The sequence below is a fragment of the Neospora caninum genome, chromosome Ia, assembly GCF_000208865.1.
Source record: "Neospora caninum Liverpool complete genome, chromosome Ia".
Classification (NCBI taxonomy): Eukaryota; Apicomplexa; class Conoidasida; order Eucoccidiorida; family Sarcocystidae; genus Neospora; species Neospora caninum.
This window is the reverse complement of record NC_018385.1, coordinates 1,532,557-1,553,808: the sequence shown is the minus strand read 5'-3', so window position 1 is coordinate 1,553,808 and position 21,252 is coordinate 1,532,557. Positions and strand designations below refer to the sequence as shown.

Genomic DNA, 21,252 nt, shown 5'->3' with positions numbered 1-21,252 from the left:
CCACTGATGCTGAAAAAAAGAGTCGCCAACCCTTCTCTACCGACCACTTGGGGGGTTGAGTAAGGATATCCAGCCAAGAGCCATGCTGCTGTTGTCTTTAGTGACAGTTGCAGAATCTTCACCAACCCAGTTAGCAAAAGAGGCAGCGTCCACATCGTATTCCAACAGTACCCAGCCTCGACGGCACCAGCCTCAAGGCGCCTCCACAGCCGGCGGGCTACGAGGATTCGCCATTGCACCGGAGCTGAGCACTCTGGAACGTCCACATATCCTTCGGATGTCTAGCGTGTGCGACACATATATGTGTACACCCCGTACATATATGGGTAAAAACTACATTTTTCTGCACTAGCATACATTCACACACATGCATATATATATATATATATATAAATGGCGGCTTCAAAAATAAGCCAGTGGTCCAGGCATGATACAATGAACCGATGATTGTCGACGGCTTAATAAAAACATTGAAGTACTTGGATGCATTCTTCCGTTGAATGTGATCGCGATTTTCAGGCAGATGCCTAGAAATCCGTGCGGGATACAATCACGGTAAAATATATGTCTCTACGGCTTTGCTACCACCTTCGCGTCATCTCACTGAAGCTGTTACCGATGCCGTGGTAACCAGCGAGATATTCAGTGTGTAACAGGCGAGATAATCAGTGCAGGTGTATAATGGTAAGAGAGACAGCAAAGACTGCCACGATTGAAAGAAGTTTATTCTGGGATAAAGGAGTAGATGTCTGCCAGAACATCGTCGCCAGCAATTGGACACACTTGACGATGTGGTGAGAATACTGACAAGGAACAAGAAAGAAGCGTTAACGCAATCTCCCCTCATGAGTTTTTTTTCTCCTCTGTAGAGGCTCTGGAGTGGGACAGAGGGCGAGAAGCATAGCCAGTCTCAACAGAGTTTGGGTGTAGGGGAGGAAGAAGAGAAAAAAGGAAAAACGAGGCGTGCTAGGGCCTCAGATGGAAGACTCGGCTTCCAGATTGCCGATAATCTTTTAGCCTAAAGTAGTGTACCGCGACAGATGGTGTCTGCAGGCCACGTTGCCTCCTGTCGAGACCCGAAACGATGCGGTCTTGTGCATAGTTCATTCTCCATGAAGTGTTCGAGGCCCTCGTGCCTCCCCAGAAGACAAACAGTGACAGGCCCCGATAAAGTCTCGACATTTTATGAACCGACCCCTGCGATCTGTGGTGTTTTCCGCCAGGACAGGTTTTCGCAATGTACCCTAGGGACCCCTGAAACTTCAAAATGAGATGTCTAATTCAGGTCGCTGGTCCTGGCTCTCTTGGACAGTGTTCATGTGAAAGAGGTTCACTAGTTTTTTCCAAGTCGTACTACACCACTGACTTTGCAGCTTTCGTATCGTTCGCGCTCACAGTTGGCAAACGAAAAAGAAGAAACCTTGGCGTGTTGTATGTGGGTGTGAAAAAGCCTTCAACACCGGCATTGGAGTGGACAGAAGACAACACAAGGGGCAGCAACCACACAAGCACACCGTGGTTAACGCTAAAAGACAAACGAGAGTCGGCGAACTTTACACGCGTTATGCATTTTGTCTACACGTAAACGATCTTCGTTGCTTCTTTGTATGAAGGTCATCACCGATTATCTTTGCCGTGGTGCTTCCTGTTGACGTTCTCGCTTAGTGTGGGCTGATGTATCCACTCGAGCTCGCCTGTTTCAAAATTGATAAAAATTTCAATGTACCTGAGGCATACGAAAGCACGATGTTTACGCACGCCACACATTGTTCATGGAAACGCCTGGAACGCTGTATTCTTTCGCATGTAGCATCCTCTCTTTTCAGCTGAGTCAATGTATAAAGACGCCCCCTGGTTGTTGACACCAACCAACAATCTGTTGCCAACTGGCCAAACGGCGCACACTTGCGGAGCAATCAGTCCCTGCCTATCGTCCGCTGTTTTTTTTTCCAGGTGCAATTCAAGAACTATAAAAAGTACCGTCTTCTGACCGTCCCCTATGAAATTACCAGGGGAACTCCTTGCTATATTGGTGACGGCCGGTTTGGAAATGCATCACACCCGTAATCATTCAAATACGAATGTCAGTCGTACCAAGTGGAGCGGGCCATGAGACACCGACCACCAAAGACAGAAAACACAGCATCGCCAGAGTCCCGGCACAAACCGAAAGGTATGTGTACATATTTACTGGAGGCAAGAAAATCAGACCGTCCGACCGTCGAGGTTTGCACTGGAATCGCACAAGAGTAGATCGTAGCATTTCACCGTAGAGCTTACCGTGTCTGCCTGGTAGATGCAATAAAATGTCCCCGCCTCAAGTTAATCAAAAAGGTCATTTTTCCCGAACGAAACCTTTGGCAACGTTTAGCTTTTCCGCTCCCAGGCTCAATATCGACACAAATCTCCAACAATCTACACAAAATGAATTATGCCTTCTCTCTTTTTGTTGAGATATGTCGACAACACACCAAAGGCGACTTACCGGCCATGGAGATACGACCTGTGTTTGTCCTGCTTCGCCCGTCTAGCTTCCTGCTCCGTCTCAAAGTACACTGAGGCCCAGCCGGTGGGTCTGCCGTCCATGCGTCGGTGGAGCTGGATGGCTTCCTCTGGCGGCCCAGCAAGGCTGTAGCCCTCAAAAAACTGTGCAATATCGTCGGTTGTAGCCCGGTAGGAAAGACCCTGGCATAGAGGCAAAACGGCGAAACACGGAATGGGACAGGAAAATAGTCAGGACGTGGTGTGGATCCATCCCTAACCCAGAAGAAAGCCTGCCTCCATGCAGCTGTGAGTAAGCAAATAGATTCGAAACTGGGATGCATATGACTAGCCGTTGCAGGGAAGGCCTTACGGTCGCAAGCAATAAGTCAAATCCGAACGCGACACGCATGTTGTGTGTGGCTGCTCCTCGGATATAAGACGCATTTCACAACCTTTCCTGAGCCTGAGTGACGCTCGAATGCCTGCACGAACTTCCGACTGAAGGTAAGAACAGTATCGCTAAGCAAACGGACGCCATGCTTCACCACTAATCACCATCATAGTGTACGGCCGTACACGGAACGACTATACTCCCAAACAGTTCTTTAAAATTTGTTGAAGACGTCGCCAATTATGGTCGTGCTTTACTTCACCTCCTCTCAGCAGTTAGCGTGTAGCGCTGGACAAAGATATCGTCTTGCAAATGGTTTCTCCGGAATGGAGATATACACACTCTATTTCGTGGGGATACAGTGCCCGCCACGGTTCCTTATTCGTACAGTTGTGGAAGGGAAAGAGAACATTAGCACCCAACCCCTGCTTTCAAGAAACACATCTGATTAATAGTGATCTCTACTGGCTTAAACACGCAGCGTACGCCACGAGCGGTCCTGACTGCAAGTGTAATGCCACACACTAGTTGTATCAAAACAGTCTCTTAGAAATGGAGATAGGCACCAGTGTTTGATCTCCCACGCCATTCTTGCAATCACATGCTACTCCTCGGGTACTCCTCCCACCCCTCTCGTTAACGCGATTCACGTCTGCTCGAGTGGCACACAACAACGTCCGTGCCAAACGCTTCGTTGCTTACCCGTAACCGCAGGGTAGCCGGCTTCTCCTGCATGTGGGAGATAGGCTCAGTTGAGAAGCTTCGACTGTTACCAGTAAGTTTGCACATTCCAGAATGGGTAGGAAAGATGCCAAAATGCGTCTCCTTCGCCTCCCCTGAGGGTGACACGATGTCTCTAACGCTGAGACCGACGGTATATGACGTCGCCGGTCCAGCAGGTACTTTCTGCAGTCCCAGAGCGAGTAAAGAGGCTCCCATCCTCCTCTTTCTTTTCCACAGTTCGGTGTCAACAGGGCATGCTTCACCGCTGAGAGCTGGCTGGCAATTTTTTAATACATGCGGCCGGAGGACGCGAGGATCCGGGGTGTGATGCGGCATCCGCATAACCGTTCCTCCGCGAAAGGCGCACCGTAGGCCGCGAGTTGAGGTGACACACACCGGGAAACTCACCATGTTGACTAATACATAGTAAGGGCGGTTCTCCACTGCGATACTAATTTAGGTATTCTCATCTCCTGGTGTTTAGGATCAATTGAATCATCCGACTCTGCACTGTACGTGGTATGCTTTCCTTTTCTTGGTCAGTTCATTTCAAGGAGCGCAAATGCAACTTAAGAAAAAAAAAACATGTTCCACGAAGTTCCTCCGAGTCCTGGTTACCGCTGCTGATTTCCATAGAACGGAGTTGGAGGAGCACATTACTCGAAATATCGATCGAAGACGTCGGTTAGGCGACAGCGGAAACGAGGCCAATGGTGACGGAATTCCATCGCGAATTGGCGAATGGACTGTCGCCGGCAACGCTGCTCACCCAGAGTATTCGTTGCTGACAGTTTTCGCTGCGTATTCAAGAGGTTTTGTCGTAAGGCTGGAGTAACTTCACGGAGGCCTGGATGTTACACGGCAAAAAAACGCAAGCGCGAGCGACGCTCGAAGACCAATGCACTGAAAACGACGAGTCTTGCCCTTTTCTTACGCGGGTGAAAGGAAGTTTCTGAAGCGGAGGTCTTTAGCGGAACAAAAACAGAGCAGATTTTGCTGCATTCACGAGAACTGTTCATGCATGTAAATGCGAGTAGTCTAGGTTATGGGTCCCAATGAAACATAACAGCGTGCATGCTTCGTTGCATGCGCGCCTTGTTGCAGGTGCAGCCGCTTTCCTTTTTCGCCTCCAAATATTATTCTCTGGTGTATCCACGAAAGTATTAAAAAGTGTTAAAACGTCTCCAAATTTTCTACTGATTCGCCTGTCGAAATATAGCACTTCTCCAGAAGTATCCCCCGCGTGATGTTGTCCGACCACAGGAGTAGAGTAGCTCATTCGGTAATTTTGGGATCGACTAGACCCCGTATCTCAGCGGCAGATGAGTGTGTTGGTGCCGTTTTTACATTGGTATGGGCAGCATCCTAAAAGGTGGGCGGTGGCTTTTGATGCCTTATCCCATGAAATTCTCCAGGCTTCAAATCACTGGTTCTTGGTGCGTCCACTGGCACGTACGAAGGTGGTGGATGTGGTTCACCGTAGTAACGTTTCCGTCTCGCCCACTGCTACGTACGGTTGAAGGATGACTCTTACCTAAGTGATGTTTGCAAGTGTATCTGTAGACTGACGTTGTGGGGAAAGTGGTTTGGCAGCAGACTGCTAGAGTCGTGGCTTGTCCAGGGAAAACTTCAAACTGCAAACTCCACAATATACATGTTGACAGACATTTGTCAACATAGCTGGTCTGGGGTTTTGTGTTTGATTACGCGCGCCACTGTTCTCATTGTTGTCCTTGCTAAACCGGGAACGCTTCTGCTGCGTCACGCGCAACGAACCGCACTTCAGCATCAATGGGTAGCATCACTCGGAAGGCGATCGAATGGAGGGAAAATATTTCGGCGCGAAAAGCGGTGCTTCGTACACACTGCACCCATCAGTTTGGCGGCACACAAGCGGCACCACCCTTTGCATCTTGCAGGTATCTAGAAATGATTGTCAAGTCCCTTGTATCTAGTTAGCTCACTGCGTACTTAGGATCAGACCAAAAAAGAGTTCACTAATGGTGCTAGGAAATAGGAGATCGCGTTAGTTCTTGGGGAAACGACTTCCGAACCCCCAATATGGATTGGTACAGAGCCTTGACGGAATCACTCAAAATAACCGAGCAAGTAGACGGGTTCAACAGACGCACCGCTTTGTCACCGATACGACGCTTGATCCCTTCGTAAGTAGTCTGCGCCAAATCAGCCTGGTGATAGCAACGCCGGCCGTCAGCTGGAAGGATAACTCGTGGAGGTTTCGCGTGGTAACTGTGTTACAAGTAGCGCTAGTTATCACATTTTCCGACGGTATCAGTGAAGAAGTTAAACCGTGCAAGTGTTCCGTATTGCGTTCACATCGAACCAACCACACAAGCTACAGGCTCTGCTGGTCTAGGTCGGATGTTCGCACAGCGTAACGGCTTCCTTCACGTCGCGAACTGCGCAGTCAAGTTGAGTGTAACGCCGGAATGTGTCTCTGCGCAAATAGCGTTCTGCATTGGTGCCAGTATTTCCTGAACTGTGCGTGAGGAGTCGATGGAGTTGAGAAAGGAACATGTTGGAAACGTAATCAGTAGTGACAGCCGCACCGAAGCCGTCATTTACAGTACTGCTCGAGAGCAGCCTAAGCAGGTGTGTTCGTTGTCTTTCGAAAATGAATAAATTTTGCATTGCTTGGTCTTTATCACAAGACGAGACCAAGAAAGTCTTCTGGGGGCTCCATTGAAAACAGCAGAGAAGTGGGAGAGGCCGCGAAATCGTCAACTTTTAGGGCATGGCGTTGTTGTTTAAGCTGTGGAACAGGGTTGACTGATCGTCTACTTTGTATTGTTCCAAACGCCGTACCTTCCCTCTCTTACTCCGATGTTTATTCTCTCTTTCTCGCTGCATTACCTGCTTCGCGTCTGAACGTCTCCCAGATTCATGTGGTGCTTCGTCGTCTGCTCCCATCCGACGTTAGAGTGTTTCTTAGGAATGTTAACTTCAGCGTGGATAGCTGTCTCTTACCCTCATCTGATTCAGTGGCCTACAAAGGCGACCACAAGTGTAGGCTCAACGCTGTTGCTGAAGCTGGTCAGAAGTCCTCTGTAGTTAATTGTTGGCGCCCGAAAGGGGAGTCATTTCCCAACCTGCGCAGATGTTTACGACATTCTGGAAAGTAGCTTACACAGAGAGGGAAACAGCGTCTCTATTGAAAGACGATTACTTTGATGAGTCTGTGAAAGGTCTTTATGTTAGGCTCGCCTGCATATTTCGTATTACACGGTGCGCCCCGGCTCAAGTCTGCTTACACATGCTTACGAGGGACCGCAACACAGAGATTTGAAATTTCATGGAGTAGAAGAACAACGTTCACAAAAACGATGGTCTGCCGCAGTCGGATGCACTTCTGAGCACGTAACGCAATGATACTGATAGTGCCAGAGCAGATCCTGGAAAACTGTTTGCAGGCGCCAGTTCCAGAAAACTGACACAAGTAGCCTACGGCGTCATGCACCCTATGGCATCCTTTAGGCAAGTGATGTGCCAAGGCAGATGGCAATTTATGTTGCCTTGCTCACCCGCTTGCGGACGCGGGTAAATCCCAGCACGATCTGTACGATCGCTACTAGCAGGCGGTACAACCGGAATCCGTTTGGTAGTGCCGTCATGTTTCCCGTTTGTGTCGGTAGTTGCACGGACAGCGCAACCTTCAAAGCTGCATTTCATGGGAGCCTACAGTCGAATCAACCCGGTTCCCTTTTGCGGATAAGAATGGCAGGATCTTTCGGGTGTACGTATGGTACCATCCATCCAAAAGAGGAATCCCCCCTAGGCACCGGCCGGGCAACTTTCCGGGCAAGAGGTCTGGCTCTCCAGCGTGTGTCGAAAGCACAGTGACTGTGTTTTTTTGTGGGATGCATATAACAGCCAGCACTAAAAAGCATGAAACCACAGCAGAGACGGCAAGATGTAGAAATGAAGTAACTGCTTTCAGAATAATTTCGATAGACGCTGTCCTCTTTGTTTGGCACACTTGACAAATTGGAAGCACAATTCTGGACGAAGATGTTCCTCTTTCCACGACCAGATTGGTATTTTTCTGGAGGCTTTCGTATATCACGCGTCCCCCTCTCTTCGAGGGTACGTTCCTTTTTCGGGGATCCATTCTTGGGCTGGGTGTGCCACAGAAACGGCATTAGATTCGTTAAAAACCAGCCCCGCTCTCTCTCAAGGCTACGCGACAGATGTGCCTGTCCAGTGCCTGACGGCTACTCTAACTGCCCACCCGTCTGCCTTCCTAGAAAACCTGTTTCTTGCTTCTCGCCCTGCACGCCAATCCGCTACGAAGTAGCCGGTTCCCGGTGCTCTTGTTACCGTTTTCAGCTGAATTTAGCAGTGTGCACGTCCTAGTCACTCCCATCCCCGCTCGCGTTTTTAATGCCATCCACATTGATTCTGTCATGCACCGAGCCGTCTTTGGACTCGAGTTCTGCAGTATGCAGAAATCCATTGAGGCCGTCTGACCGTGCTCGGTTCGAGGCCGCTCTCTACGTATTTAGAGGCGAGTCCTCCACACACTGTCGTAGTCAGCATTAGCACATGACGCTGACTTTCGTGTGTCTGGCTGGCTTATCGTGTCTTCGGCTGCTTCCACCCCTTCACCGGAATCGGCGTCGACGGCAGAAAGGATTGTTAGCCAACCTCTGCTCCGCCTTCCTCGGTTACGTGGTCTAGGGCTGCCTCTGGACTATGCAATGTGGGCGGCAGGCTAAACCCAGTAAATGTGGCAGAAACCGCGGCAGACGAGCTGCTATACCGTTCGAGGGGATGACAGGAATCGAGAAATGGAGTATGGGAGCAGTTCCACACTTGCTCAAAAAGCAGTGGCGCCGTACTAAGAAAGCAGCTTATCTATTTCAGATATGGCAGCCTACCTGGTGGGGTGACATATGTACGTGCGTTTGTTGCCTGAAGGAAATCTGTGCTACCTGCCATAATGATCTGCACGAGACAACAGGGAACTTCTCATTTATCTCCCCAACTGGTCCGGGCGCTCACCGACGAAGCTAGTAATGCAGATTGTTAGCGCGAGCGGCGCATGTCGGGCCGCCATCCGTATTATCCGTTTCCTATCGGCGCTTTTCCTGTTTCCACACCTGCCTGTTTGCGTTGTCCCTTGCAGACGCCTGCACTGCATGCGGGGTGAGCATGCGATTCTGTTTTTTGAAGCCTCTGGATACCTCTCGACGGTCAGGCACAAGCCTGCGGCACATTTCCTGCTGCCTGCCGCGACAGGTGATGCGCAGGCGGTTTAAAAGGCAACCAACCCCCACCCCCGTCGTAGTAGGCCCCATCACGCAGCATCTCGTCGCACAACGCATGTGGGGAAGTGCCCTCGCCAATTTCGGTTGACGCTCCGGCAGCGGCGCTTGGGGACGGGACCGCGAATCCCATGCGGCTGCAGCACCCCGTCCCGCTCCGCTCTCCTTCTCCCCACCAGTCGGAGGCAGGGGGGGGGTGGGAAGGAGACGGTTGAACTGAGAACAGTCTTTTGTGTTTTCGGTCTTTATTTTTCTGTGCCGTCGGCCTTGTGAATTTTTTGTTTTCCGTTGTGTTCCGTCCGTCAAAATGGGTAAGGAAAAGACTCACATCAACCTTGTGGTCATTGGCCACGTCGATAGTGGCAAGTCCACCACTACCGGGCACTTGATTTACAAGCTCGGTGGTATCGACAAGAGAACGATCGAGAAGTTCGAGAAGGAATCCTCCGAAATGGGCAAGGGTTCTTTCAAGTATGCGTGGGTTTTGGATAAGCTGAAGGCAGAGCGTGAGCGTGGTATCACCATCGATATTGCCCTGTGGCAATTCGAAACCCCAAAGTACCACTACACTGTCATCGACGCCCCTGGACATCGTGACTTCATCAAGAACATGATTACCGGGACGTCCCAGGCAGACGTTGCGCTCCTTGTTGTCCCTGCTGAGGCAGGTGGTTTCGAGGGTGCTTTCTCCAAGGAAGGTAAGGGCGATGCACTGCCTCCCCGCGACAGGTTTTTTCCCTGACCTGTTTTTCGGGTGCCGGGTAACCGGACCCACTGCCGTTTGCTTCGTGGGCTGGTTTTTTCCCGGATCTTTTCGTATTTCTGCTGTGGGACAACTTGGTTACAGGCTGTTTCGCCTGCAGCTGTGGTGGTGTTCCCAATTTTTCGAATCTAGCATTCTACAGAGCACACAGTTGCCGGCCGTGCGTCTAAGACCCTGGAGAGAACCCGCGAATTTTAAAGTCTTTAAATGTTTGGATGGTTTTTTCTTTGCTTCGCAGGTCAAACTCGTGAGCACGCTCTGCTCGCCTTCACCCTCGGTGTGAAGCAGATGATTGTTGGCATCAACAAGATGGACTCTTGCAACTACTCTGAGGACCGCTTCAACGAAATCCAGAAGGAAGTTGCCATGTACCTGAAGAAGGTCGGCTACAACCCGGAGAAGGTCCCCTTCGTCGCCATCTCTGGTTTCGTTGGTGACAACATGGTGGAGAAGTCGACCAACATGTCGTGGTACAAGGGCAAGACTCTTGTCGAGGCTCTGGACATGATGGAGGCGCCCAAGCGCCCGAGCGACAAGCCTCTCCGTTTGCCCCTCCAGGACGTCTACAAGATTGGCGGTATCGGTACTGTGCCCGTCGGCAGAGTCGAGACCGGTATTCTGAAGGCTGGTATGGTCCTCACCTTCGCTCCGGTCGGTCTGACCACTGAGTGCAAATCCGTTGAAATGCACCACGAAGTTCTGGAGCAGGCCGTGCCCGGTGACAACGTTGGTTTCAACGTGAAGAACGTCTCCGTCAAGGAACTGAAGAGAGGATACGTCGCCTCCGACTCGAAGAACGACCCCGCGAAGGGCTGCGCCACCTTCTTGGCTCAGGTCATTGTGCTGAACCACCCTGGTGAGATCAAGAACGGTTACTCCCCCGTTATCGATTGCCACACTGCCCACATTGCCTGCAAGTTCGCTGAGATCAAGACCAAGATGGACAAGCGTTCCGGGAAGACCCTGGAAGAGTCCCCGAAGTGCATCAAGTCCGGTGATGCGGCCATGGTCAACATGGAGCCCTCCAAGCCCATGGTCGTCGAGGCCTTCACTGACTACCCTCCTCTTGGCCGTTTCGCTGTTCGTGACATGAAGCAGACCGTCGCCGTCGGCGTCATCAAGTCCGTCGAGAAGAAGGAGCCTGGTGCTGGCAGCAAGGTCACCAAGTCCGCAGTGAAGGCTTCCAAGAAATAAGCTGTTATTAGGGCGAAATTTACCACCTACGTGGTGAATGGTGGCCTGTATCGCAGCGGATTGTCGTTCTTGTGGCATGCTTTTGGTCCTTCTTCAACTCCTTGGCTTCTGTTGTCAGGCCGGTGTTGTCACGCACAAACTGTCATTGAACGTGCTTGTTTGTTTCTAGAGACTCAAGCTTTCGCTTCCCTGCCAGGGCAAAACAACTTCCTTACCTCCTAACGTCGTGTTACTGACCTTGCTCTATTCGTCCCACTGTTTGAAGGCATTACAATGCACGTAGAGGTAGTTGAGTCTCCCTGGTTGCACCGATTTGTTTTCCCGAAAGTTTTTTTATTCGCATGTGGCACTGTTATACGGGGCGGTGCACTAATAAATATGAATATAGTCATCAAGAAATGTTTACATCGAGACAGCAGCACATCCCAGCCCCCAATTCATCTTAGTTTACTTGATGCCACATATAAATACACTTATGAACAGCAGCACTAGCCGTTACAACCTGTCTGCAATTCTTCGTACGGTTACACAAGATGGCGATAGGCGAGAATGCGTGTGCTGTCATTACCAACTTGTACCATGGACCAGGAAATAGTTCTCCGGTTTTAGTTGGCACTTTCAGGGCCCGATGTAGGTATATAGCTAACTGCTGTCTCCGGGGGACGCAAGGACCAGCTCAGTTTGCTTTCGCCTCCGCCAAGGGGCTCTCTACTATACCTCTCTTTGGTGCTGTTATGTTTGAGACGAGTCTCGTACAACCGCTGCGTCTCCATCAGCACAGCTGAACTCTCATATAGACCTCTCGATGCAGAAGGGCCGGTTGAAGCCCTTCAGGATGCCGACGAGTCAGATTGGCTGTTGGAGTTGACGCGGAGCAACTGTGAGTAGAGGAATTTTGCGTCATTTCTACGTACCTTTTCTATGGAGAGTTCCACTTTCTTCCTAGGCTCAAGAGATAGCACGTCAACTGTGTACATGTTAACGGATGGGCGTTAGTTTCAGCAGCTGCTCCGGGGTACTGCAAGCTGGTGAGCATGCGTGTCTTCCTAGCATGTTTTTCAGCTTGCCGGATCCAGGGCTTCCGCCTGGTCTGCTACCTCAGCCTCCATGAGGGCAGCTTGGCTTTTTTCCGTAACAATGAGAGAAAAGCTTTGCCTGAAATTTCTCCGAGTTCTCTCGGGGTGATAATTGGTGTCCCGCCGGAATGAAAATATTTTCGCGTGAATACCTCGGAACCTCAAACACCACCACGGAGCCGGCGAGTTCTGGCGCGGCTTTCCCTGTCTTGTCGGCGTCGCATGACACGCTAACTGTGTACTTGCGGAAAATGCACCAATGAACTAGCATCCTGAGTTGTCTGCAACCCATTTTCCTTTTTAAACTTATTTATCTATGTATCAATTTTTTTGCCGGACCTCTGTGTGATGGACGTTCCTCCCGCAGCGCGGGCCGCACGAGACAGCTAGCGTTGTGCAATCGCGAGAAATATATCGCCCAGCTTAGTTCAATCAGCCCGTATGTGTGGTTAACGCTGAGTTGAATATCCTTTTCATTTTTGCCAAGTGGTTCCTGCCATGTCTTCAAGGGCTTCGCTTGGACGGCCGGGTGTACCCGGACCGCCAGGTCGCCCCAGATCCATCCTACTACTTGCAAGTCTCTGCAGTTGCCTTTTTCAAGAATTGATCGTTTCCCCAGTCTCAGCTTTTCGACGGTCCGAAGGTAATTTGGTTCGCGGAACTGCTGTCGAAAAGTCCACTCAAAACACAGCACTCCGGTGGCAGCCGTCAGGGATCGATGGTAGAAATCATTTCCATTTCGAACCTGTCAGTTTCTTGGGCCTCCTCGGGGACAACCGTGAGGACGAAGATGGTTCCGCATCCAAAACAGAAGACTCTGCTACGCAAGCTGGGAGTTCTACGGTAGCAGCTGAAGAACAGAAGGCAGCTGAAGCGGAATCACAACAGTCGGAGTCGCAAGGGACTGCAGAGAAAGGGCACGATTCACAGGATGCGCCGCATGCGGAGCCAGCGAAATCTGAGGAACAACCCACCAAGGAAGCTCATGGAGCTAATGGGAAGGGGGTAGCTGCTTCTGGACAGGATGATACTGTGACAGGAGAGGGTAAGAAGCCGGAAGAGTTAACTGAACAAGATTTTAAACAAATGAGCACGAGTCAAGGTCTCTCTATCTTGCTGGGCCAAGGAAAGGGGATGATGCAAGAAGCTGAGCACACACTGGATGGTGTCAATGCCGTCGTTAGCATTACTGATCTTATGGGGAAAGTACGCGACGACATCAGGAAAGATGTTGAAGCCCTGAACCGCACGGTTACTGAAGAGTACCAAAATATCGAACAGCTCAGGCAATTACAAGATGCTCAAACGGCTGTCCTTCGCTCTCAGCTGAACTACCTCATTCCCCTGAATCGTCCTGAAGCCCCAGCTCAACCCGAGGTTGCAGCAACAGCAGAACAATCTGGGTCGTCTTCGTCAATCAGTTTCTACGGAGTTTTTGGTGCAGTGTGCGTTGCTGTGGTTACTATTTTCTTGTCGGAAGCTCATATCTCCTCGGGGAACTAAAACGCTGTGCCCCTAATGTTTTTTGAGTTGTTCTTTCATGACTGCCCTAAGCACAGGTAGCTGCAAGACGAATCCTAGTAGCTTACGTGGGCGAGAGCTTCGTTGAGTTCGTCCGGGCATATGCACTACATCTAGAATTTCGGGGTTTACTCTGTTGCCAGCCGTCACAGAATGGTCAACGATCACGGGCTTCACGATGCGAACTGCATTATACAATCTGCGAACATGTCAACCTCGTGGTCTCATCTGATTAGTGTGATATTCCTGATAGACTACAGGAATAAACACTGAACATCCGAAAACAAGGAGAAACAACTGGGGGGAGTGAAACCACGGACTGGAGGGCGGTGTTCTTCAACAGGGGTACCACTGTACTGGCACTAAAAGCCAGCTACAAGACAGTACCGCGAATACGATATAAAGGCTTCTTTGGTCAGGGTTACGCACCTCCTCCAGAAAACTGGCTTTCAGGCCTCTCTTGTAGTCCGCTCCAAGTCATTGGAGCAAGCCTCTCATGGGTATTCTTTCAATCAACGGATGTGTGCTAGCGAACATCTTCGTCTAGATAAAAGCTGTTCTTCATTTCCCTAAGGCGTTTCGGGCCTCCTCACCAAAACAAAAGCAAGCTGCGAGCTAAGGTGACTCCAATCCTCACGACCGCTGCTGTGTACATATTTTGTCTAGGGGAGGCGGGCCGATGGTGGCGTTAGGCCCTCACAGAAGCATGGAGCTGGCGTCACTCGTTAACATTCAAGGGACTTCTGTCGATAGGGTGGACTAAAGCTTTGCCACTGCCTTGTAGAATTCACGAAGTTGGCTCGCTTTTCGAGATAGACGATGGTGTGAAACAGGCAAACTGACTTCCTCAGAGGGCTTTGCTGACGTTGAGGCGGGTCCACCCCCGAAATGAGAAAATAAGTTATAGTACTTCTAGTGCTTTGAATGCCAGAGCCCTTCTTGTTTTCTAGTAACAGGACGTAGAGCAGACGCGGTTGGTTATCAACGGAGCTCCGTTTTGCATTACATTCAGGAAATCTCCATGGGGCGTTGGAAGAATCCGTTTGAAGACCAATTTCTTGATTCACGAGTATGAACTCTTGTGCATGATTTACGATTCCAGAGTATCTTTTCGACAGGCATACACACAGCAAGGTTATAGTGAGACAACACAGTCGACTAAATCTCAACCTTTTATCGGCATTGTATCCTCGGCATTTTCACTTTCGAGGCAAGGAAGTGTTCGTCCGGAGAAGGATGAGTGTGTTTCTTCACAACGGAAGAAACAACAACTGTGGTCATTGCAGTGGAGAAAACTGCAAAGAAAGGTAGAGCTTGTCAGCACGTCTACCTATTCGGAAGGAAAAAAACACTCCCACATCGCGCTGGAGTCGACTGGTCACCCGTCGCTCGAACACCTCCCTCGTTTTTCCGGGGCGCTGTCGACACGGCGCCATTTCGAGAGAATAACAACCTCCTTCCCCTTGACGTTCCAACAGGCTCTTTGGGAAAAAGTCCTTGGAGCATTCCAGTCACGTTATTTTACCGCGCCTCGAACTCTCTTTTTCCTTTCCTATGATATATGTTTTGGCGTGCTTGTCGAGTTCCTTATATATGTATGTATGGGCATGGCAGACATACATGTACTGCAAGCATACGACTGAAACTGCCATCTTTCATCTTCTTTGCTACAGTCAGTTGCTCATCATGTTCTTACATCTACGTTAGGTTGCGAGGCCGCAGCCCAACTTCATAGAACCAGCTCATCAAGAAAGTGTGTGCGTGTGTGCATTCATTCCCTTCTTGGCAAAAACTTTAGTGTCAGGCGAGGAGATTCAGTTTTCACCGTCAATTCTTGGCTTATTCCGTTCTTCCGTCGTCTTACGCAAACTCCGTCACCACCCAATCACATGACGCGCTTTCAGTTTTCGGGACACGCGCCTTGGATGTAGATTCGAAAACCGCTGTCCTCTCCCCCGGGTTGTAACGCATACCCACCGCAGAATTTGCCGTCTTCTCTTGTCAGAGAACACTCCCCTGCCGACTAGTCCACCGCAATGAGCCTGCATTCATCCCCTTGCACGAATCCTTCACGTGGTCCCATTAAGTGTGGCCGCTATCTCCAGGCCCGCTTAACAAAGACGCGCCTCTGCAAATATTTAACTGAACGAGGAACCTGTGAAGCAGGCAGTGCCTGTGCGTATGCACACTCAGAGGCAGAATTGGTTCCTAGACCTGATCTTCGGAAAACTAAGCTGTGCTATGCATTTCTGGCCAACAGGTGCAAACTGTAAGTTGCGCAAGCGAACGTGGCTTCTTTGCCGACATGGCAAGCTACGGTTGTACAGGACTCAGAATAAAAGCTGAAGGCATTAATGCTTGTGGCACGGCTCACTGTTATAAAATCTTATTGTACATGATTACTTACTCCTCATTATTTTTGCAAAATAGACAAAAACGACGACACGAAACAAGTGAAACCCAACTACTGCTGCACTGCGTTGGGTCACCGCACAGAAACGTCCTTCTGCATTTTGAAACTCTTTCGATTTCTCTTTAGCTGTTCCGTTCGCCACATGCTCTCGTTGAAATGTGGCTATTCGTCGTACACAATGCAGTGCTGAAGGGCTACAGAGAGCTCACCCGAGGAATTCCTGTGATATACATGCTTTTTAGTAGACAGAGCTTTCAAAAGAACCATGGTAGCATATTTCCACACCTGATTGACAGCCTACAAAAACGTCCCCGCTGTACTGAACTGAGAATGAAGAAAAAAAGTCTGCGTTACTGGTGGAGACATACTCTGACGTCAAAGCAGGTAACATGAATATGATTGTATTCACTTGTGAATAGCAGTTCGCGCTATGTGAAACCCGTGAACGTGAAGGAACCATAGAAAACACTGGGCTTACTAGAAAACTCTTTGATGGTTCTCCTGTGAAACGCGTAGTGCATACGCTGGGTCAAGGTCAATGACATGTAGAGGGCCGCTCAACATAGAAAGACTGGTTATGTCTGCTTGACCTAGAACCAGGAAATTATTTTTGAGGTGCCCCAGTTGTTTGTCTGTTGAAATATTTCTTTCAGAGGGGATGCCTGTTCTTATGCCCATACAAGTCAAGAACTTAGAGAGGTCCGACGCTTGGTTCTCCCCCTTGCTGAGAGTGAAGCGGACGGGATAGAGCCAAACTTTTGCTCTCCCTACGTTGAATATGTACCGCCGCCAAATTCGCCATCCTCCTCGTGTGCTGCGGAGGCTCATACAACACCGGGCGACGATTCCACGGCGAAACTGCAAGGAAATGCACATTGCGTGCCCGATTCCACCGACTATACGCCTCCGAAGACGTTGTTCATTTCTTTGCTTAAACATGAGGATCAGCCGGAAAACGCAAAAGGAATCAAGAACCAGGTAGAGGAAGAAGATAGCGGCGAATCAACGCCAGAGACGCCTCTGCTGAGTGACCACCCTCAAGTTACGGCAGCAATTCAGCAGAACTGCTTCGATGCTGCGAAAGGCTTGATGTGGCCACATTTGACGGACCTCCAGAGCTTCCTTCATACGGAGAATCATGCCACGTGGACACGCTCAACTCCCCATCTCGAAAGGCGTTTTGGTACTTGCAACGCAGCGTCATTACAAACTCCCCATCTGATCCCTGTACATACGTCTCCTGCATCTCCGGGTGCATATCTTCCTCTGGCTACTGTAGGAAGCCTCCCAGCATCTCCGTACTTTCCCCAACACCCCTCCCCCCTCTGCCCCATTATGGTGCCCGTATGGAATCAATTCATGACTAACCCTATGCACTCCTCCCCTGAAGTCCTATGCGCCCAGTCTCTTCAGATGCAGTACCCGAAAAGCCAAAACCCACAGAACGGAGCATTCTGCTAGCGTGTTGACTTCTTACTCCTCATGGTTGCGCATCTAATCTTAATAAACGGCGGGAAAACCACTTAGATTCTGTGCGTTTAAAACGTGTGCGTTACGCGCTCCGCGTATAAAAGCTACCTGTTCTGTACCCCCTGCAAAAGCGTGTTTTCATACTTACACGCAGGTGGTGGATCGTTTTCGAGCAGCGACGGTATGTACGAAACTTCCCACTCTTTGCTGTTTCCAACTTTTGCTTCCATTTCCCAAACCAAAAAAGCTGGCAGCTGGTAAAGTCGTGGTGCTCCTTGCAATCATCTTCCGTACAATTCCAACAGTGCGGCACATCTGTCTCCCGGCGCACGCATGCACACATTTCTTGCATGCAATCCTTCGTTCACAGTTAAAGAGAAAAGCTACTGTACCTCCGAGCCAGCCTTTTTGCATTTTTATCGCCTTTTCTTATATACGTGGTACTTCTCCTTTCTCGTGATTTTTCACTTGATCGAGACTTCGCGTTTGTTCTACTGCCTCTAACATACACTTGTGTTTTTCGTAATTCAACCCGCAGACACCACTTTCGGAGAACTCTTGATTTACCCTTTGTGGTAACATAATTGCAGCAGAGAAAGCGGCATATGCTAGTCGATGACTGGAAGAGGTCTTCCGGTTCTGCTCACTGAATTCGGTACCGTCAAACAGTTCCCAAAGTGCCGTCAGTGGGTCGTGCTAGAGTTCGGATGCAAGAATTTTGCCTCTGAGTTGTCCGTGGTTCGTAGCAGGTTGCACAGATAGGTTGCATCTTGCGCTGCGACTTTCCTGCCCCGCTCCCCCTATTCGTCACCGCCCCGTCTTCGTTCTGCTTGCAGCCTAACGTTCACTTCATGAACACGGAAACCACGATGCAACATTTCTACTGAGAACCTTTCTCCCGCTCTTGAGGTTCTGGTCATTTGTTCAGCTTCTCATGGAGGGTGCAAAGTCATCGCCAGCTGCCAACTCCCGGCCCGGTGCTTTTTCCAAGTCACAGCCGGGAGAGAAAACTGCTTCAAATTCAACGGCAAACCCGTCATGCAGAGAGCAGCAACGGAACAAAACTGACCAGGCAGGCCGCCCGAAGGGCGGAGGACCTGCGAGTTCAGGTGAGCTGCTCTTCCACATGCCTTTGCTGCCGAGACTGTCGCACAAACTGTCACCACAGATCAGAGTTTAAACGTTGAGGAAGGGATGCAGTGGCCCAGTTGCCTTCACATGCTTGATCTATACTTGCATGAAATCTTATTTTGCCGCCTTCCCGCGTAGCCCTCTATGAGCACGTGAAGAAACGGAAGTGTGTAGGGTTCAAAGAGCGGTATTCTGCTAAGAACACTGCGCGCGCCCGTGTTCCCGTGCCACCGATCATCAGGTAGACTGGGGAGGGTTATCACAGCTAACGCGGTTAGCTGCGTAAAACCACTTACACATATTTGCAGCCCCGGTGTATGGCAACTCGACCATCTCTACAGGACTGCGTGTACGTGTCCGTAATGTAGTTGTGCTTTCGTTCTCCTTCACAAGTGAGATGCACGGTATTTAGTTACGCACGGAAGGCGAACTCTGCTTGTGCTGCCGGACTCCGTATGATAAGAAAAAGACTTAAGTTAGCTGGTGTCGGAAGTTGTGGGACAGAACCTTCCGTAGAACTGCGTATTCTCTTGTGCTCGTTCTCCCCTTCGGCAATAAAATTAATCCTGAATGCGGCAATAGCCACTCTGTATCACGCTGCTGTTTGCGCTATTCGGGCATGCAAAAACTTGTTACGTGTAGGCTCGGCATCTAGCGGAGGTGGAGCGCCGCGGAGGGCGTCCAGCACTTCGGCGACGAAATCCGCCAGAGACAGCAGCGATACTGCAGGTGGTCCTGCCTCCAGAGAGAGTCCGAGGACATCGGACAAAAATGCGAAAGCATTCGAGCAGGACAAGAGAGGGAAACCTCTCCCTGTTCACTCAAACCAATCCTCAGTGAAGGGAACAGGAGATCGTCTGTCTGCTCACAGTGAGGAAGACTTACTGAAGGGTTTGACGCTTCAGGCCGTCTGGAGTGAAAATGTGGAGTTCACTTCTTTGATGAACGCGGCGTTGAAGATTGCTAGGTAGGTGGAAAACACCTTACGTTCTCGGGGTTGCCGGGGAACTAACTCCCTTTCTTACTGAATTGCAGGTTCAGCAGCGTTCTGAGAAGTCGAGAGCCAAACGGATCTCCTCGCCATCTAGGCTGGGGGCGGTGTTTTTTTCTTCTTTCTGCTCTCAACATTGCTCGAAGAGACGGGGTTTTAGCGGCCAGGAAGAACGCGAAAGCATCAAGCTAATCTCAGAAGTTGGGACGCGGTGACTGGGCGTGTGCCTCCGGATCTACTTTGTGGATATGAGGAAGTCGGAACTCTGGGGTGGAAGCAAGCGTCGACGTGTATGTAGAACGTTCGACAGCAGAAACGTACGTGCCTGTGGAAGACAAGTGAGGATACTCCTCGCACAGGGGTGCGTGTCACTGCACGGGTTTGAAGAGAATGTGCATGCGGCTGTATTTTCGTTGGGTGCGCCATCCCCGTTACGCGTGCATATCTGGGTGTGCCTTCTCCGCAGACTTAGCCCCACGGCCAGTGACCTGGACTGGAACGAATCGTACCACACCTTTCTTCAACTCTTCTCTATGTCAAGGGCACGCCTCGCGCGTCAAAAAAGCATTCTTCAGGCTCGGCAGTGCGATCTCGAAGACATTCTTGCGGACGAGCGGTCCATCCGACAGTCTGTTGCCGATGTGAGAGGAATGGGGAAGTTCTGCGATCCTGTTCGCCGTCAATGTGGCGCTTGTAGAGACTGCAAAGAAGTGGCAGCCTTCTGAGAGTAATCGGCGGCGCGGTCAATTCTGCGGTGTAGAGTAATAGACTTGCTTCTTGGTCCGTCAGTGTTTCTTCGTTTTTGTCCAGGGAACGCAGGCGGTCTTGCCACGAGTCAGTAGATTTCCAAATATGTAGTTGCGTTCGTGACAACGCCGATCCATCGAGTGACGCGTTAGAGGGTGGCAAGGAGTTGAAACAGGACGCGACGGCGGTCGTATTGTTGATTCAAATCGCGTGTGTTAGATGCTGAAGGCCTCAATGATATCGGCTTTTAGCGACGCTGTTCTGCTGCAGTGCGAGCCGTTTCTTTTCCAGAAAATGGAGGGATTGGAAGCCGTCGAACGCGTACCTTGCCGTCGATGCCACACGACATTTTTCACTCTGTCTTCTTTCATGTTGACTTCACGTGTGGAGTCAGAGCGTCCTGGAAACCGGATGTCCTTCCCCTGCTGAAGCATCGTGGTCGTGGCTGCAACGGGGACCGGACGTTTCTCTTAGCGAAGCATTTTACGTGTCGGGGGTTAGTTTGCAGCTGCGTTGCCTTTATTTTTGCGTTTTCTTTTGCAGTGTGAACGCGCAATTGTCGAGGCCCAGAGATGCCTGGCGAAGGCGAAGCGTCACCGGCGGAATCGGGAGCAATACGAGGCACTCGCTCTTGAAGTTTCGAGGAAAGCATCGGTGGCAGACTTGGAAGTCGCCCAGACAGAAGAACTGGAACGGAAAGGTCGGGCAGAAAAGAAGGCGAAACTCGTGGAGGAGCAAATTGCCACGCGACAGCGTCAAACCCAGGTCGTCCTAAAAGCAGCTTCAGATCTTTTACAAGCTTCACAGAGCTCGTCAGGTTCTACTACGAAAGCCAAGGGCTGACGCAGCTGTTTGGAAGGAATCGTACTGACATTTTGGGAACAATTCTGAGACGCAGTAATATTATACGTATGTAAAGATCGGCCCATGGCGATGCTGTAGTATGCACCTTTCCCTCTGGCAGATACAGCTCGGAAACATAAAGTCACTTGGATCTGCTTTCCGCGAAAACTATCGCTTGTCTCTTCTGGATCGATGACATTTGCAAAGAGAGGGATGCCGT

At 50.3% G+C, this 21,252-nt stretch overlaps 4 protein-coding genes across 4 annotated transcripts; 3 read left to right on the top strand and 1 right to left on the bottom strand.

The window, feature by feature from the left end:
• Positions 1-1,617: 1,617 nt before the first annotated feature.
• On the bottom strand, positions 1,618-4,009 carry NCLIV_001680 (putative RRM domain-containing protein; the record flags this gene model as incomplete). The annotated part of the gene is made up of 3 exons (XM_003879666.1): positions 1,618-1,726; positions 2,486-2,685; positions 3,578-4,009. 3 exons carry the CDS (start codon positions 4,007-4,009, stop codon positions 1,618-1,620), a joined length of 741 nt encoding a protein of 246 aa, XP_003879715.1.
• A 5,181-nt stretch (positions 4,010-9,190) lies between these two features.
• Positions 9,191-10,840, top strand: NCLIV_001670 (elongation factor 1-alpha, related; the record flags this gene model as incomplete). Its single annotated transcript, XM_003879665.1, has 2 exons — positions 9,191-9,581; positions 9,885-10,840. 2 exons carry the CDS (start codon positions 9,191-9,193, stop codon positions 10,838-10,840), a joined length of 1,347 nt encoding a protein of 448 aa, XP_003879714.1.
• Positions 10,841-12,414: 1,574 nt separating this feature from the next.
• NCLIV_001660 (conserved hypothetical protein) lies at positions 12,415-13,419 on the top strand (the record flags this gene model as incomplete). The annotated part of the gene is made up of 1 exon (XM_003879664.1): positions 12,415-13,419. The coding sequence occupies one exon, from the start codon at positions 12,415-12,417 to the stop codon at positions 13,417-13,419; it is 1,005 nt and encodes a 334-aa protein (XP_003879713.1).
• A 4,835-nt stretch (positions 13,420-18,254) lies between these two features.
• NCLIV_001650 (conserved hypothetical protein) lies at positions 18,255-21,032 on the top strand (the record flags this gene model as incomplete). The annotated part of the gene is made up of 4 exons (XM_003879663.1): positions 18,255-18,429; positions 19,289-19,418; positions 19,909-20,083; positions 20,733-21,032. 4 exons carry the CDS (start codon positions 18,255-18,257, stop codon positions 21,030-21,032), a joined length of 780 nt encoding a protein of 259 aa, XP_003879712.1.
• Positions 21,033-21,252: the final 220 nt, after the last annotated feature.